Source organism: Hippoglossus hippoglossus, chromosome 3 (genome assembly GCF_009819705.1).
Source record: "Hippoglossus hippoglossus isolate fHipHip1 chromosome 3, fHipHip1.pri, whole genome shotgun sequence".
NCBI lineage: Eukaryota > Metazoa > Chordata > Actinopteri > Pleuronectiformes > Pleuronectidae > Hippoglossus > Hippoglossus hippoglossus.
In genome coordinates, this window is record NC_047153.1 from 18190447 (window position 1) to 18209379 (window position 18933).

General features: G+C 41.6%; 2 protein-coding genes across 4 annotated transcripts in view; one reads left to right on the forward strand and one right to left on the reverse strand.

Annotated features, from left to right (window-relative positions):
- Positions 1 to 10632, reverse strand: part of itsn2b (intersectin 2b) — a 30793-nt gene extending 20161 nt beyond the window's left edge. For both annotated transcript variants that reach the window (XM_034577000.1, XM_034576992.1), the window contains exons 1-6: positions 10373 to 10632; positions 3767 to 3838; positions 1401 to 1493; positions 1171 to 1234; positions 855 to 1042; positions 409 to 657 (exon numbers count right to left, since the gene is read on the reverse strand). In XM_034577000.1, the coding sequence (XP_034432891.1) occupies positions 409 to 657; positions 855 to 1042; positions 1171 to 1234; positions 1401 to 1493; positions 3767 to 3773 (601 nt within the window). In that variant the 5' untranslated portion in view covers positions 3774 to 3838; positions 10373 to 10632. The remainder of the gene's footprint in view (positions 1 to 408; positions 658 to 854; positions 1043 to 1170; positions 1235 to 1400; positions 1494 to 3766; positions 3839 to 10372) is intronic.
- Positions 10633 to 10990: 358 nt separating this feature from the next.
- gcfc2 (GC-rich sequence DNA-binding factor 2) lies at positions 10991 to 18931 on the forward strand. 2 transcript variants are annotated; one of them, XM_034577015.1, is made up of 18 exons: positions 10991 to 11431; positions 11835 to 11936; positions 12394 to 12615; positions 12814 to 13065; positions 13239 to 13339; positions 13628 to 13770; positions 13986 to 14169; positions 14760 to 14883; positions 15248 to 15299; positions 15551 to 15636; positions 15836 to 16035; positions 16134 to 16278; positions 16830 to 16951; positions 17190 to 17266; positions 17539 to 17605; positions 17699 to 17845; positions 17953 to 18089; positions 18603 to 18931. In XM_034577015.1, exons 1-18 carry the CDS (start codon positions 11107 to 11109, stop codon positions 18733 to 18735), a joined length of 2619 nt encoding a protein of 872 aa, XP_034432906.1. In that variant the 5' UTR covers positions 10991 to 11106; the 3' UTR covers positions 18736 to 18931. The 2 variants fall into 2 exon arrangements, with proteins under 2 accessions (XP_034432906.1, XP_034432916.1); XM_034577025.1 differs by lacking the exons at positions 17953 to 18089; positions 18603 to 18931 and having other exon boundaries at positions 11027 to 11431; positions 17190 to 17270; positions 17699 to 17835.
- The last annotated feature ends 2 nt before the right edge of the window (positions 18932 to 18933 follow it).

The window sequence follows — 18933 nt, forward strand, 5'->3', positions numbered from 1 at the left end:
AAACATTAAACAGTACTTTGCAACATTTTTAGGACCTACCACCTAACCAAAATTATGACATATTACCTCCAAACATTTATACTTTTTCAGAGAAGGTAAAGGAGCCCTGCAGAGGCTCAGTAATACTGTCATGCACTCCCTGTGGTAACATTGTCAAGGTCAATATTTCATTGTTGACACTCAGCTGCAAACATATATAATATATATTATCAGAGCAGGGCATTCCTCCTCAGTAGAAACAGAAAATAAGCATGAAGCAAGTAATATTTAAAAGACAGATGGATGTATTCAATCGAACTGCACAGGATCCTGATGACTTTTCTTTCAGAGTAGTGACAGATACACAATGGCAGAGATTAAAAGAGGAGAGGAAATAGATGGAGAGATAGAAATGAGAATCATGTGTACCAGTTGCCAAAGGTCCAGTTGGCATAGGATGGAGAATTCCCATGGTGCCATTTGGCAGTGTGACATTTCCCATGGGTCTGGTGTTGGTGGAGGCTATGAGAGGGCTCAGGCCTGTTGCCATAGGAACCAAAGGGGTGAGGCCTGTCATTGGTGTCAAAGGTGAGAGTCCAGGGGTTGCCAAGGAGAGAGGGATTAACATGCTAAGGTTTGTCCCAGGCATCATGGACATGTTCGACAAAGAACCAATACCTAGGACACACACAGGTACAGGCATTGGATGACACAGTGGTCAATATGCATTTACACACATTAGATTAGCCAGTTCAACAGCTGAAAATCCCCAAATGAGACGTAATTGTGTAACTAATTTTCACATTGTAGATCATTTAAAAAAGCATTTGGGTTCTTAATTCCCCAACATTCTTATATACCCTGTAATACTGTACCATAGGCGGGGTTGGTCATGGATGAGGAGGGGTTATGGAGGCTGAGAACAGGCAATGGGGGCTGCTTCATGATGGTTGGCAGTGCTGAGGGGAGCGGCGTACCCTGGAGTTTTAGCTTTACGAGCTTCATAGCGATGGAAAACTCCAACCTGTCCATCTTTCCATCTTTGTTCATATCAGCCAAAGACCTGGCAGACAGATAGAATACAGACAGTGAGAAAACAGTGTTTATCTATCCAAATAAAGATTTCAGTGAATATTCCCAGAGTATCCGCCATTCTAAAAATGTGAATGTGTAACCGTGTGTGTTTCTCACCATATCTCGGCCAAAACTGAAGAAGGTAGCCCTGACTGGAGGAAAAACTTCCTTGCCTGCTCCCCTACAAAAAGACACAAAGAGTAGAAGTTCTGTATTTACATGACTCATATTTGTGGCATAGGTGGATCTCTTTGGTTTAAACAGGGATTTCTCATGTAAATGCACTGGCAGGGCAATTACTGTGGCCATGATGCTCCAACAGTCTATATGTGTGTTTCTGTGTGTACCTGAGACGTAGCCCATTGTTGGGGAGAGGGTGTCAAACTTCTGATCATGTTTGTCCCTCTCCCCAGGAGTGACTGCCCATATGCTTGGACCACCTAGAGAGGAAAAAGAAGTCATAGGTACTGATAAATCTAAAGCATCAGATGTAGAAAAAAAGCCACTGAAATTGTATTAATATCAAGGCAATCTGCTCAAAGAAGCAAGTTTACAAACAAGAATACATTTTACATGATTACAAAGGAGTAAGGAATCATTTTATGACTTGCAGCTTAAAGGGCTAATTCACCCAAAAATGTTTATTCACTCATTATCTATTCACCACTATGCCGATGGAGGGGTGGGTGAAATGTTTGAGTGGTCCCCCAGTTACATTAATTGTATTGGATTTGGCTGCAACACTGTTTACCCCTGAAACTCCAAAAGTGTTTTGTGGACTCAAACACTTCATCCCCCCACACTCCATCGGTGATGTAGATATTCATTTTTTTGGGTGAACTATGCCTTTAACCACAGGACCAATACCTGGGACACACACGTGCACACACACACAGCTTTCATGACGGTTAAAAGATGGGAGAGCACTGATATTGACAAAGTGATAATGAAACTTGGTGCTGCCTGTGGTGCTGTCACTTTGTTCAGACAGGAGAGCAGAACACGCTCACACATTAACTACTATTTACAGAGTCATGGCTGACTACACATCCACAGTCACATCAGCAGATACAGTAAATAGTCATTTCACTACATCCCTTGTTTCCTATTAATTACCTGGACTGAGGCGACCCACCATAATCGCAGCACAGTTTCATTATGAACCAGTTTCTTATTTCTCTTATCTCTTATCTCTCGAGTTATCACTTTCTATGTACCCGTCATCCAGGCTTTGTTGTGCATGAGAGCAAACAGCCCTTTAGCTTTTGTCCTGATACCATAAACAAAATATGGAAATAAATGAACCAACTTCATAAAGACCGCACGAGCATAGACTGCATTAAAAGTAAGCAGTTCAAGAGAGGGCCCATGGCGGGTGAGTGATTAAATCCTCACTAATGCTCACAATAAGAGATAATTAGTAAAACAGTGAATATACAGGCAGATGCAAGTGTCGCCAAATATGCATAGAACTGGAAACTATTACTCGGACAGGCACACTTTTGGCTTTGGCAGATCTCCAGGGTCTAAAACAATACACAGCTCCTTTCCCACACAGACACGCACTTCTGGTTTGCCACCCTCCTTTACGCACGCACGCACGCACGCGCACACACGCAAAAGATGGCTAACCCTGCGATGGTGTTCCATGCACCAGGCATTCACGCTCTGAATGTCAATATATTTGGCCAATCAGATGGAGCCCTGCTGCCCTAGATAATACATTAAAGATATTCAAATTATTGACAGGTGTTTCCATCAATGAATCATTGTCGGAACAAGAGAATAAGAAGAGAATAGAGAGAGAAAGAGAACTGCGTGGCGGCTCTGTCAAATCTTGCTCCGCTTCCTCCTGACTAAATTCTACTGTAGAAACGTCTAGTGATCATGTTTGTCCCGGGTCAGATTCATCAATATGAGCAGTTGATTATATAAAAATATTTTGAAGCTTATTTACGATGCTAGAAGGGAAAAGTAATGCACACACACATAAACTGACTCCGCTGTTCTCTCTCTCTCTCAGCTGATGTCTCGGACTCTCTACAGTTCAAATGTTGATTTGTTTGAAATGACATCAACATGATATCAACACTGATCATCACATAATGATCGAGACTTTTCTTAATGAGTTAAATCTGTTTTCAGAGCAGCGCGTGTGTATTCATCAGCCACTCTCTCTTTTCCACACACACACACACACACACTTTGTAAACTTAGTCAATATATGGAGAGCTTGAAGAGATGGCGCGCTCGGTTTGTCTTGACGTGGTTGATGCGTACAGCACGAATGACAGAAACACATAGAGGACCAGTAATTTACTGACAGAACCGCGAATAAATAAATATTTTTTTCATGGTCCAAACATGTATGAAAAAACATGTTCCCTGGGTGTCTGCACCCGACTTGGTGGCCCTGTGGCCAGGCTGTGAGCCTTCTCCAGGCTGTGGAGCTGTCTGTGGTCCCTGCGTCCGTAGCCAGGGACTGTTTATGTTCATCTATCGCAAGTCATATCGTCATTGCGATATTCAACAACGTTATGTCATGTTTTCCAAATATCGTGCAACCATCACACACACACACACACACACACACACACACACACACACACACACACACACACACACACACACACACACACACACACACACACACACACACACACACACACACACACACACACACACACACACACACACACAGCAGTGGTCTTACCATTCATTTTTGCAGGTGGCAGAGACAGAGGGGGAACTCCCGGTGGCGATCTCAGCTACTGCTCGCAGCCATCTGCAAAACACACAGTCACAGTGCAGTCATCAGTCAATACTGCAGCTCACACAGGACAGCACTGGCACAGAGAGAGAGAGCGAGAGAGAGAGAGAGAGAGAGTGTGCGTGTGTGAGAGAGGGGGAGATTGTGGTCAGTCAGCAGAGTCCAACAGGGCTCTTCCTGTTCTCTTCAGTCAGTAGCACTCTGGCCACGTCCCAAACCTTTTAAACCTCTGGGACTTGTTCCAATAGCATCCACACTGGCTCTGTAGTGGCCACAGATCAGTGCAACACATACTGCACAGGCTCGGCTGAAATTTTCATACGAGGAAATTCGCACTAACTGTCATTTTGTCTGTTCAGTACTACGTTGGTTTAGATTTGGCTCAAGCTCCAGCAGGCACAGGCTGTGTCAGTGTTTAGCAAACATCAGTTTTAATGCAGCTGCCCAAGTTTTCTCTGCAGCAGTTGCAAAAAAGTTTTATCCTTCAGCAAATTGTAAACACCATCATCAACTGGCTATCATAGACAGGAGGCACATTGAGTGATCATCTGCAGATCAAGACTATAATGCACCGTGTGCCTGAACCTGAGGGTTTCACATCCTATTAGCATTGTGATTTGAAATTGTAATAATTTGTGAAAAAAAAAATGTCCCCAACAATTATCTACAATGGGTCACCTCAAAAAAAATGTTTGTTAAAGGACTTTATGTTGTCATTCATTCACTGTAAAGCTTTGAGCATGTCAACTACTAAATGACTAAAAGACCTATCTTACACATAATGCAAAGTTGTGCCATGCACAACACAAGGGTCTTTGCTGGTTTCAGGCTGACACAGTTGACATTTTTCCACCCACTGTCCACGTTGTTTAAACAGCAAATCCACTTGCCCCCATCCGAGCACTCATTGCTCTGTTGGTCTTTAAAAGAGGTGTGGTCTTGTGCATTGTCATGTTGAAGCTGCAGAAGGAAATTACACTTTTGACCGACCAAAACCTGCTCTGAAGTCAGTGTCGCAGTATTACACTGCTAATTTAAGGTCACATTATCAAAATAATAACATGCAGCCAGGTGCACACAACATTAGTGCAATGCTTATAATACACCTGTACACAATTATAATAGCAATCTGCCAATGTGAGAGCACACCTAGCTTTTAAATGAATGGGATATGTCATAATCATTCTTTTACTGCATGTTATGCCCAGAACACATTATCTTATTAACCAAGAGAATAATCAACCCTTTTGAACCATGCTCCAGTTTAACTAGCAAAAGTGGATTTGGACACACCCTGAATGCACATGTGTCGTGCCCTGTGATTGTTAAAATGGAGCCCTCAGAGGCTATAGCCACGTTAGCAGCTCTGTGAGGTAATACTTAGTCCTGCGAGTACAAATGCTAGTGCCTGTTCACCATGTTAATTTAGTTCTTTAGTACAGGTGAGGCTTAAGGGAGTGTCAACATTTTGCATGTATTTGGTCATAAACCACAATTTACATTTTGTCTTGTGGTGTTGGAGGAGATGTCATCTTAGTTGTTAAGATTTATCCTCTGGGGATCTTGACAATATGTACACAATCTTCTGTCAAGAGATTTCAGTCTGGTTCAAAGTTGTAGAGAAACTACCAAATCTAAAATCTTAAAAGTGTCCTTGCTGTCGCTCTGTCACACAGGATCATGGCTTTTTCAACATCTGTTACATCATGTTTGAAACCTGTTCTTGTTGAATCATGCACAAGTGTGGAAACCGAGCAACTGTTGCACAAACCAGTTCTATGCAGAAGGAGGATCCTCATCCTACAAGGTTTTCAGTGATAAAGTTTTGAGTGAATATATTTAGTGCAAGGATAGAAGTTCCTGTGTTCCTGCTGGGTAAAAGCAATGCTTTCCAAGTTCAAATCTTTTTTTACGTGTATGCACCTTTCTCATCCTGATATTTGCAGTTGCTTTATTTTTCTTGCGTCCATCGCATGCTAGCAGTGATGTCTCTGGACACATGTACTCACTCCTTTCCAGACATTTTACGAGAGGGCGGTCAGAAAAGGTTCCGGGAGCAACTGGCTCGAACATTTGCGGAAAATGTCTCGAGGTCAGTGCAGGTCTGAAAGCAGCTAAAACTCACATTCTATACAAAACTGATATTATATTTAATTTGCCTAAAAGGTAAATAAATTGTTCTTGTGGAAACAAATACTTTCATATTCACTTCATTACAGTCCTGCCCAACACCTGCTTCCTCCGTTATTATCTCTCTCCCATCAGCCAGTCAGACTCACATGATGAAGTCGGAGGAGGAAAAGGAGGAGAGAAATTCCAATCGTTCTGCACTTCCTGCCCAGTAACCCACAGCCACAAGCATTCGCTCACACAACAGGAATCAGGAAGTGATCATTGATTTTGGTGGCGGGACAGCTTTGATGTCCCAGAAAAATATAATGGCTTCAGAGCTCAGGTTAGAAACAGTGTGAGAATTACAGATTAAGGAGTGATTTTTAGGATGCAAAATTCATGAAGGCTGACTTTGTTTACTGATATGAGCTTTCTGAAAGAGAATACAAATGAGATAAAGGGATTAGAAATGAGTGGGCAAGACTAACAGTAGAAGAGTGTGTTTTTTTTTTTTTGAAAATGACCTGGTTGCTGCTCTCAGGGGGGCAGAGAAGAGCAAGGCAGAGCCAATAATCTACTGCCTGCCATCTGTCACTCTCTCTCTCTCTCTCCTCCTGGATCAAGTCTCTCTTACCTCCAGTCTCTTTTATCATTCTTTCCTTCTCCACTTTCTAACTTCTATTTAATCCTGCCTTTTCCCCTTTGTACATGTACTTTATTAACTGGGGTAGTGCATATGCAAATGTTCTTTCTTTCCTCTAGTGAGGCTTTATTCAGGTAGTGTAACCTCTGCTACACTGTATGAATTATAATGAATAAATGAGATATAGCACATAGATAAATTATTGGCTTTAAGGTTTAGTATTTCCATAGTGACAGTGACAGATGGATTGAGCTTCTCCCGAAAGGACGGCTGATTGGCCAACTGACTGACTAGGCCTGCACAGGGGACTGACTTCAGTGGCAGCCTTAGCTTTGCAAAGCTCATGCAAATCTTGTCTGATTTTTCCCTCAACATCCACTTACATGAACACACACAAGTGGTCTCTGTCTCAGTAGAGGCCTTGAGCTGCAAAATGAATACAGCATGCTCAGTATTTATGATAAACCCGCTGTGGTAGCTCCACCTAGCTTAAAAACTGACTTCATTTTCTACTTCACCAATGATGCAACAACTATGAACTAACTATGAAACTATGAACCATGCAGTTTTCACATCCTCAGAATAAAATAAAAAAAGCTCAAAATACCCTGTATTTTGCAAGAATTGTGTTACATGTTCAAATGCTTTTTTATATTTTTAAAAGTAATTAGTAATGAGAGGGGAATTGGTGATACGTTTACTTCTTCCACCACTGTGGATTATAAGTGGCTGACTGTATAGTGGTGGCTAAATACCAAACCCACTTCCTCAGAGTCTTTTCGTTTCATTTTTGGGTTAGACCTCACCCGTTTCAGTTTTACTTTTGTCCAAATCGAATATGGGACTTCATCTGTCAGTTAGTATATACAACACTGAGGAGTGTTGGATAAATAGCCTGGCTGTCCCTGACCTTACCTGCTTCACTGCAAGCTTTGAACCTTGTGTGTCAAGCTGTCTCCTTCTCACTCAGAGCACACATGTCTGCATGTTTATCCCTTATTATCTATTTAGTCCGGACCTTTTGTGCGGCACCCCGCTGCCATGTAGCTTCTACTCTTCATTGACAGAAGGTAATAAATAACACAATGAAGAATCAGACAGAGATGAAGGAGTCGCTGATGTTTTTACAATGAACCTTTTCTCCTCTCTTGATCCCACCCTTTCCTCATTTGCTGATGTCTTTATCTTCCACTCTCTCTCTCTCCATGTGTCATTGCTTATACATCATGTCTGTTCTTCTGCCCCTCAATCTATACCCTGCCAGTTGGGTGACCCTGGCCTGTCCTCATTACCACTTTGCACAAGTACCACCTCTTGTTCTAAGAAATGATTGATTTTCAGCTGCCTCGCTTGCTGACCTAACACCAGTGGCATCAACTCCATCCACAATTCTGTTTCTGCCCTAGTAGCTCTCCCCCTCTGTGTGCATGTTTGTTTTTAATACAGTAAAATTACCCATCCTCCTTTCTTTTTCCTTTGACTACCCATCTCCTCTATCAGCCCACCCCCTCTCTTCTGCAATATTATTTAAGTCTGTCTTTTCCACTCACTCCCACCATCGAGCTGAGTCTTCAGTCTTGCGGCCTTCTTTAAGTGATATTTCAGCACAGCACATCCACCCACATTGCCATAAAGCCTTATCCACCAGTGGCATTCACACATTTAGAAAGTGCTGCTCAGACCTTTTTGAGTGTGTCAAATTGGATCTTGATTCATGCTGTTTGCAATGCAGTGTTTTGCTTTCTTAAGAGGCAAGGCATGCCTCTCCCTCCTTCAGTCACTTTGACCCACCCTGATTTGTAAATATATCATGGTATGGCAGCACTGGAGAAATATATCAAGATTTGACAGGACTAGTAAACAGTTTCAGAGTCAAACTGGCTCATTACTGCTGCACTGTGGGTATACTGTTTGTGCATGTGTTTCATCAGTGTCATGGCTGTAGATTTAGGAGTGTTGTTGAGGAGTGTCTTAAAAATGGATGAGTCAAAGGGCTGGATAAACCTTACAGCTGCTGCATCATACTGTCTGCTCAGTGTTGGGCTTGTCCAGAGGTTGTCTATGTTTATGTAATGTCACAAATGCTGCTCCAAGCATTGGCATGTATAACAGTAGTGATGATCTCAAGTGGCAATAAAGCTTTTGATAGCCTTTATTGATCATGTTAATAGTGTAATATTACGACATTGAGGGTCGTGCTTTGAGGATACTTAGCATATAGACATTTGCATAGAGGTCAAAACCATGTTGACCAAGTGAAAGCCAGTGTCCCTTCTTCCGACTCTACTGAAACATTAAGCCACTGTTTAGTAATAAAATGACAGAAAGATATTTAGACATAAAGGAAGGAGGCAAGAACAAAAAGTCTCTCACGGTACATTTTACGATAGTGAATTTTGGCTGACCAAACCTTCAATCCCCGAACTACTGTAAACTTGTTTGTAGACAGAAGTACCAAGTGATTGTAACCGTGACATAGCTTAGGCCGTAGCGGTCGTCGTTGCAGTTTTGCTGCAGCAGATGAGGAATCTTGATTGTGGGCACGTTTTGTTGGATATCGGTCTCACAACGCTGCACACACATTTTTAACCATACTAACACCATCCTCTGTGGAAGACACTTCAACATGTATCACACATCACACCCTTCAAACTGAATTATTACCCAACAGTGCCACAAAATCTATTTCAGATATCCACACTCTTGGTAGTAGGATGCAGTATGGTTCAGGGAGGAACCCGTTGAACTTTGGTGCAGATCCAGATCAGGGGGTGGATCCAGGAATTTCCTCTTTTCACCTCCACTATAGTTATGTATGTTTGTCTGATATTTAGCGAGATAATGCAAAAGCTCCTGGACAGATTACCATGAAATTGGGAAGAACCAACTAAATTTAGCTTCAGATCCCAATCAGGAATCTTCTCACTTTCTTTAATATCGCAAGATTGTAAGAGTTTTTTTAAATATTTTCAATGATTTCTCAGGGAATGAATCTTGATGAAAAAAAGGTTTATAAGGGAGTGAAATTTGGTGCAGCTTTGTTGGATATAAAGGGGACTATTGGACCTTAACAGTGGTATTCCAGTTACTATATGAAAACATCACAGACAAATCAAGAAACTGCCATGGATACATTTTCGCAGAGGTCATAATTTGTGAACTACCAAACACTGGCAAACAGAATAGATGTGGATTTCTACATGGCTCTGTGATGGGGTGTTTCTTACAGTCACTGGTATTGAAAATGATGCTTGTGCTCTGGGTTTGTTGTCAGCTGTTTTTAATGGGACGAACATTTACATTGACAAAGACGTGATGGAGCACTGCATCTGTATTGAGGACCACAGTCCCCCTCACACCTCGCTCTGTCTGCCTGGTAGATAAACTGACAGAGTAACATTCCCTGATCACTTGTCAGCAGCCTGAGACCTGCCTGCAACCTGCTCAACTCGTTTGAACCGAGAGGAAACTGAGAAGACTTTCCAGCATATCAGCCCCACACAAACACCAAGAAACAAAAAACAATACCCCACATCTGGCCATCGATCATAAAAGTAACACCTAATGAAGTCATAATTTAGCTAGCTAACCTAATCCCGGATCAGGACAGAAGCACCAGCTCCCCCTCTGTTAAACACTTTGTTTTTTTTATATTCCTGAATTAAAGTTGATCACGTAAACAAACGTAAACAGAGAAAAACAACACGTACTTTAAATAACGCGTGTCAAACTATCCACAGAAACATTGGCATAACAACATCAAACTCGCTGGCTTAGATGAGCAGTTTGCTTACCTCTGTGACCACGGCCCATACAAAACCACCGCGTCTGAACTTTACTGGGCTCTAAACTTACAACCCGACACTTCCGGGAGGTTCTCCAGACCCACCGTGAAGGTTCAGTATCCGAAAAGAGGAGTAAACGCTGGAGAAATGCTGAAGTTTCGCGGCGCTGCTGGTCCGAGGACCTGTTGCTGACAGCTCCGTGTGTCACACCAACAACATGGCTGACGGCGAGTGATGTGTGGCTGTTAACGTCTCCCCTTCCACCGGGAGGGAGGAGGAGGAGGTGGGAGAGCCGGGGAGGAAGGAGCGAGGGCGAGAGTGATGGTGGGAGACGAGCAAAGAATAAAGTATAACATCAAACACATTTTGAATTTGAAGTCCTGCAATATTTCAAGATCCATGCGTCGTGCTCTTCATAGGTCGATGGAGTCCTGTTCCTAAACTCTGACATGCGTCCTGAATATTAAAGTATGAAAACGGGTGGTCACAATAAGGATGACATGGCTGATAAATCGTGTGGTCAACACTAAAGTTAACTACCATATAAAAATAATGTTTTATTTCACTGTTAGATTTTTCTATACAATTTTGTAATCCCTTACGCGCTTACTACATCTCCCGCAGTGCACTGCGGTTGCTTCACGTCACATTTCGCGACTTCTTCGAGCAAATTGCGACCTGCCGCAAAGCGCTTTTACCTCCAGTTCACAACCCAGTGCCTTGAAAGACGAGTGGGCAGCGGGATGTTCAACAAAAAGCCCAGGAGGAACTTTCGCCAGAGGAAACAAAGCTCCAGCGACGGAGAGGACCCGCGGGAGACCAGCGGTGATGGAGGCGACACTGAAATTCCTCCGGCGGGGTTCAATAAGCTGCTCAAAGTGACCCCGGGCCGCGGGATCTCCTGCAGCTCCAAGCCGGAGTCGACGCCTCCGAGGAGGGATTCGCCTGACAGCAGCGGCGGAGAGGAGGCAGAGCCGAAGGAAGTGACAGCGGGAAAAGAAGAGAGGGGGGACGATGCAGGAAAAAAGAAAACAAACACTGTCCTCAGCTTCTCTGACGACAGAGAAGGTAACTAAGATGGAGCTGGTAAACGTTAAACCAACGTCGGAGGCAAAGACACATGACATTTGTTTGACTAATGGACAACAGGTCTGAGGAGTTGCACTTTAATAATACGGCTCAAAACAACTAAGACATACCGACAGGGATTTCCTGCAAATGTAATAGCTATTACTAGATAGATTTACGTGTCACAAAACAATTCTGTGAACTGACAAGGAATGATAAAGCTGCGTGTAAATTCGGTGGTAATCCATCCAGTAGTTCTTGCCTAATCCTGCTAACTAACATACAGACAGACAAAAAACAAATGCAAGGTAATAATTGTACTCGGGACTTGGAGGTGACAGGGTGTAACACTGTACAGGATGTTTGTGCTCACTGATCTCTGGTTTTCTTCTCTTTGTCTCAGCTGAAGAACCAGCATTTAGACTGAAGAAGTCCTCTGATAAAGCTGTGCTGTTCCAATCCAGGAAGAAGGAAGCTTCACTTGCCAAGACCACCAACAGCACAGGTAGGATGCATGAATGGATCATGTCCAAAAATGCTCATGACCCTTAAACGCTGTGACAATAACCAATACATATATTCACTATGTTGCTAGTGTATTTATTACATACAACCAAAACAGTCGTATAGCAGTCCAATACATTAGTCCTGCAAATAAGAAACTACACTAATGAAAGGTACAATGTTCAGGTTTGTATGAAAGTAAAGAAATTCTTGAATATACACCAGAACACCTCCCAATGTATTAGCAGTGAGCACGTTATCAGATGTGATCTCTTACAGTGGAATATTGTTCAAAACTCAGATTCTCAGCTAACAAACTCAACATGTCTGTTATTAATGTTATTAAAACCAAGTAAAGCAAAGATTTTCAACTTATCTCTGCAATTGTCAAGATAATTATGCAATAATGTTGGACAGCATCTTCATACATACAAATATTTTCCTCTTCTCTCTCCCAGCCCCAGCTGGTGTCAGTGTCCCACCATCTGTTTCTCCCCGGCAAGATTCTGACAGTCAGTCTTCACCACATGGTCTGAACAATAGTGATGACAGTGAAGATGATGATAATGATGACGATGATAGTGACAGCAAGAAAGATGACGACGACAGTGATGAAGGTGGTGCCAGGTCTCCCTCAGCTAGCTCAGCTTCGGACTCCAGCCGCTCTCCTGCTAGACCAGGTGTGTGTTTTTGTGGGACTATACTGTGTGTGTATGTCAGAGAGTAAAACATTCACAGAGAGATAGAGTGTGCATTTTGGGGTTTTAAATTCACGGATGGTTGGTTGGAAGTTTGTATTTCACAGTTTCGCTGACATTTCCTTTGCATTAATTAGCATGCGCATTCCTGCACTTTCATGTCTGTTGATTTTCATTTAGTACGTATACCCAACGCTGAAGCGATCCTGGCAGCCAAGAGGCAGCGTCAGGCCGTTCGATCCCAGAAAGAGTACATTTCCCTGGGCAGAGATGGCCAGAGCTCCGCAGGTAGCACCCCAGATCACTACAGCAGGGACGAGGATGATGAAGAAAGAGTCAATGATGATGATGATGAACCAGATGATCATGAGAGAAGAATCGAGTTTGCCCCACGACTGAAGAGCATCAGAGAGAGGATTGCAGAGAAGATTGGTATGTGAGGGGGAGAGAAAGGGAAGATGGGGTGAAGAGGGGAGAGAGAGGAAGGGGATGATTAAATATAATCTATGTTCTGATGCATAAATGTATGAGCTGTCAAATCATAATAGATCTAAAAAGATGCGTGTTGGTATATTGCATATCTTGTTTATTTTTGTGTAATCTAGGAGGGAGTGATGGCAGTCTGTCATGGACTGATGGGGAAGAGCAGGAGCTTTGGGAGGAAACACAAATTGGGAAGGGAGTCAAGAGACATCCAGGACAACAGGTACAAAAAGCTCTATGAAACACCTTCCTGTCTTTTATTTTACTTTTTCCTGTTTAAATCTTTCTCACACCTTTTTTAAAAATTATTATTTTTTTCTTAAAGTTTTCCTTTTCTCGTGTCACTTTTCTGTGTTGCACTCTTTCTGGATTACTCCTTTGTCCCAGCCAGTGTGCAGATGGGCTTACAGCAGTATAGTTTCTCTTTCTGAAGACTTCTACCTGCAGAGTCGCTTCTCCTCTCTGCTCAGCAGGTTTGATGTCCTTTATCCTCTTGTCTTCTTCCTCTCAGAGCCCATCTGGCAGTGAGTCCAGCAGCTCCAGCATCAGCAGGCGAGACAGACGAAGACAAAAGATGAGAACAGCAGGGGCCAGAATCTCAAAGACCCTTCCTTCTATCAGTGTTTCAATGGTCAAGAGGAGGATCACTGGGAAGTAAGTTTTTTTTTCTATGTATATCTGCCTTTATATCACACCATAAAGAATTTCAATATAAGTGAAATAACAGTTTTGGTTCAGATCTATTTTTCATGCTCATGTTTTCTTTTCTCCTGTATTTATTACTACTCCGTACCTAGCAGTACTTTTGCTGTAATCAAACATACACGACACAAGTTTTCCTCACTTTCCTCTCTTTTTCTTCTTTTGAGACTGGACTCCCTGAAGGAGGTGCACAGAGCACGGCAAGCAGAGTTGCGGAGGATGGAGGGGGATGTTGAAAGTGCTACAACCTCAGTGGAGGCGCTGAGTGAGAGTTCCTCAGAGAGGCAGCTGAAGTTCTACAGGAGCATGACCCTCTATGTCCACAACCTTTTGGAGTGTCTACAGGAAAAGGTAAATAATTAATGAGTTTCCAAATAATCGCTACTGTCTCTACTCTATCGCTATGTCAATAAAAATATTAAAGTTGATATAATTAAAAACAAAATGCATTTTTATATTCAAAGATGATGATAGTTTATCAATCAACTGTGTGTCAGTGAGAACTGGTTTTGGAGCCTGACTTGTGATTGTCAGGCTGATAACCAGCCTTCAAGTTTTGGTTGGCAATGTTGTTGGAAGGATTGCTTTATTTCATGATTTTTATCTGGTGGGATCTGATTTGAAAAAAATCAATACAACCAGTGTGTCACCATAAAGTTCCAAACCCAAGGCAAGTGATGCTGAGCATTTTTAAGACCTGACCAGTGGTCTCACATTGTGCAAACCAGAGACTCCCCAGCAGCTGACTGTGGTCCAAGTCAGCTGTCGAATCTTGGATGATGCAAAACCAAAGGAGAATAATGTCTGTTCATTAAATGTTATACTCTTCATCAATCAAGAGATTTTGTCTTACACCAGCAGCCTGTAGGAAACACTAAGGCCCCCCTTTTGGAAGATGAATGGTGGTAATTTTCTGACTGAGAAAACTGTGTTGACTGTAGGTTGTGGAGATCAACTCTTTAGAGCTGGATCTTCACACTGTGCTGTCTGACCAGATGGATGAGCTGTGTGCTCAGAGAAGACAGAAGGTCAAGGAGCAGGCCGAGCGTCTGCAACAGCTCAGCTGTGAGTTTTATGATTCAACTGTAAACATTCCTCTTGTGCTTTTTATTACACACCACATCCGTGTGTTTTTTTCTATTCTGAATTCTAGTCAGTAAGAGACTGGGTTTGTTTCATGAAAGCAGAGTTGAAGTCCTGTGTGACTTTTTGAATCCACATTCGAAAGTGTGGGTCAATTCTCCAAGTGATTACATTGTGCCAGTCCAACAACAAGATAGCAAACAAGTGAAATTGGTTTAGTCCTTTCTTTGTATTGTTTCCCAGAAGAAACATTTCAGGCAGAAACTCTCGGCTGTAGATATGGAAAGTAAAATAGAATCCAAGAAGGAATGTTGGAATTAAGTGCATTTTTCACCTCATTTTTCAGATAGCACAGAGGAACAGGGTGGAAGCTCAGCCAATGGATCAGAAAATCAAGGGTGAGTATAATAAAATAACTTTCAAAACCCATTTTCCATCTTTGGTTTATAATTCTTTCAGATGCTATATTAAATATATTGTACCCTCAATCTACAAGATTTCTGAAATAGAAAATTGGAAATGGCTACATAATTAATTTATTAAAATCCAGTCTACCAATATTACAAAATAGGATACATTCAAGTTTAGTTGAATAGCTCCTCTGCTCTACTCTTACACACAAACACAATATTTGTCTTGTGTGTTGCAGTGGCACAAGCACTGAGGAAGACTCTGATATCCCTGAGGACTCCCAACCTTCAGCAGAAGAGGAAGAGCAGCTACAGAAGGAAAAGGGTAAATACGAATTAGTTAAACTCAAATCTCATCTGATCAACAGTAAGCGTAATCCCTTTATTCTAAAAATGCAGCTTCAATACTGTTAAGTGTTATAAAAACAGATACAAATCCAAATGTATCATGTCCAGGCTGAATCACTGATCCATTTGTTGCTTCTCTCTCACTCACTCTTCTTCACTCTCTGCTTCCTCTCCAGCTGATATCATGTTGAGGTCCCAGGCGTTGTTTTCGGACGTTCAGGATGACTTCTGCGATGTTAAAAAGATTCTGTCTCGCTTTGAAGAATGGAGAGGATCTTACTCTGACTCTTACCACAGTGCCTACATCTCTCTGTGTCTGCCAAAGTTGTTGAACCCGATCATTAGACATCAGATGCTGTCGTGGAACCCACTGAAGGTTTGCACACAAACACAGAGGTTTAGTGAATTCATACACACCTGGCATTACACAACACATGTTGTGTGCCTAATGTTATGGTTGTCTGTGTGTCTCAGGATGCCAGTGGGGACTTTGAAAACCTCCCATGGTTCCCAGCAGTGGAGACTTTTTGTCATGGACATGGCCACGAGGAGCTTGAACACACAGACAGAGAGACGTTGTCTAATGTCATAGAAAAGACTGTCCTACCCAAAATGACTGGTAACATACACCCACTCGCACACTCATGCATGATCTCTGACTTTTCCCACTGTTCTACACTCCTTTCCACCACTATTAAGTAATAGATCTATTTATCTATTAACTAATAGATGCACAAGTGCCTGAGAACTATATTTTTTATAATTGGAAAATTATGTTAATATTAGTAACTACTTTTACATTTTAATTTTGTGTTTTAACAATACCCTCAGTATATCCATGACTTTCATCTAATTTTAGGCTTACTGTACATGGTTTCCACGAAGACAGAGATACTTGTACTAGTTGCAGCATCTACTATATTTTTATCCTCTTCATGGACAAAATGTTTCTCATCTCCCTTCTCTACTTCTTGCTTTTCCACTGAATGCTCCGGGCCCATGGTGCTTGTTGTAGAGCAGGCTAGCGTTCAGATCTGAGTGATTTGTCATGTTTGCTATTCACCCACCGTTAAACATTCCATCCACCTCTTTGGCTTGTATTACACGACAGATGTGAGAAACTACAGAAGCCTCATTCTCTGTCTGTCTTTGTTCTGCTCTGATGCTTAGCCTTTGTGGAGCTGGTGTGGGATCCCATGTCCCGTCAACAGTCAGCCTGTCTCACTGATGTGTGTCACAGCCTGAAGGAGGACTACTCCATCTTTGAAGGAGAGCAGAGCAAACCAGTCAAGGTACATTAAACACTCACCACGTCAGGTTTCTATATAATCAGCACAGAAACCATCCTGCTTCTATCCTGTCCTGCTATTTTAGCTGATTTTTTTAAGTTACATAAATGAATGTCTAATATCTAACAATTAAGTTGGTATGGAAAAAACTTTAAACCAAAATACATATAATAGATTGCATGTCATATACACAGTGTATGAACATGTTTGTATTAACATTGTGTGTTTTTGTCCTGTGCAGACGTTCATAGAGGCTGTGGTGAGGAGACTGAGGAGCTGTGTTGATGACGATGTCTTCATCCCTCTGTACCCAAAAAAGTTAGTTTGGTTTTTGCCACTTGAAATTAAAGCATCTTTACTTAAATGACTTGCAGTGACAAAGCAGGTTTGACTTCACCTCAGTGTCCTTCTTATTAAGCACACTACAACACAATGATTTCACAAAGACGTCTGTTCTTGTCTTGACCAATTATCCAATATATGTCACATGTCTCTGCTCAATCGTTGAGGTAGTTTTTCAAAGTTCAGGTCAATCAAAATGGTGTCGAATGATGTTATGATTTATTTATGCTGTTTGTTTTTCTATCCAGGTTCTCAGAGGACAAGTTGTCTCCTCAGAGTCGCTTCAGGGAACAACAGTTCTGGACGGCCATAAAAGTACTGCTTTCTCTAACAAATTAGGTATCTTATATTGTCTCTGTTGTACCATGTGGGGGTGCTAAAGCTGAGTTGTTTTTGTATTTCCATTAGCTACTAGGTAACATGGGGAAATGGGCTTTGCTGCTTCCTGAGACTTTACTAAAGGAACTGATGTTGGACAAACTGCTGAACAGATACCTGATGATCGCTCTGTGCAGTCAGACTCAACCCAGCAATACTAACCTTGCATGCAAGAAGGTATTTTGAATTTATATTGTTAATGTGGAATGTATCTATGCACCAGTATCTATTTCCCCCTCTTAACCTACACTACTCTCTCTCTCTCTCCCCTCTCCTCCTACTAGATTGGAGATAGTCTTCCCATCTCTTGGTTCAAAGGTGTGAGCGTTTGTTTGCCTCAGCTCCAGAATTTTGAGAACCATCTTGTTCAAAAAGTTCATACCATCTGCAAACAACAGTCTCCTAAAGATGCAAACACGAGGTAATAAAAACACGTTTCCATAAGAAAGAACTTTTAGAATCGCTGGCAGCTTAGTCCATGAAATGAGAAAAAAGTCTTCGGTCAAGTTCTTCTGTCTCAAGTTTTAACAAAATATTTTTTTGTGAACAAGGTCACTTAAAAATCTAGTATGCTCCACATTAAAATTAGATTTACTGGAGGGAACATGTTGGAGTGTTTTTAGTTTGACATATATTCTGTGTACTATTATTTTATTGGTTAAATAACTACCAAAGAATATCAATTTATTTGTTGCCTTTTAAATCAAAAATGTCCTTTTTTGAAGAGGCTGTATATTTGTGGTTACAAACATAACCCCAAATATAAAACCTGCTCCCCAATCGTGTAATATGTGCAGCATCACAACTTTAAGTGAAACATGGCAGATCTTTTTGTTTTAGTTGTCAACTTTATGAATGATCACACATTGGGTTCATACGTTTATAACAAGATCATAACTAATTCTCTAACCCAGATATTTGCTGTTTATTTCAGGTCTGTTGTGGTTGAAGTGCTGCAGCTTCTGAGCAGAATCAGGTCCAATGACTCCATCCTGGCCATAGCAGAGAAATACCACTATGAAGATGTCGTCTACTCTCATCAGCTGCTCAACCAAGACACGGAATGATGCGTTGTTAAATGTGGTTGAAAATAAAATATATGGCAACAAATGATAAACCAAGGAAACAACTTTAAGAAATTATGTGTAAAAACTATTTTTAGTCATGAACATTTTTGCTATACGTTTTGTACATGAGAACTGTATTTTTATGAATAAATATTTGCATTTTGTCATTAATATATCTAGAGTTTTATTTAAAATCCT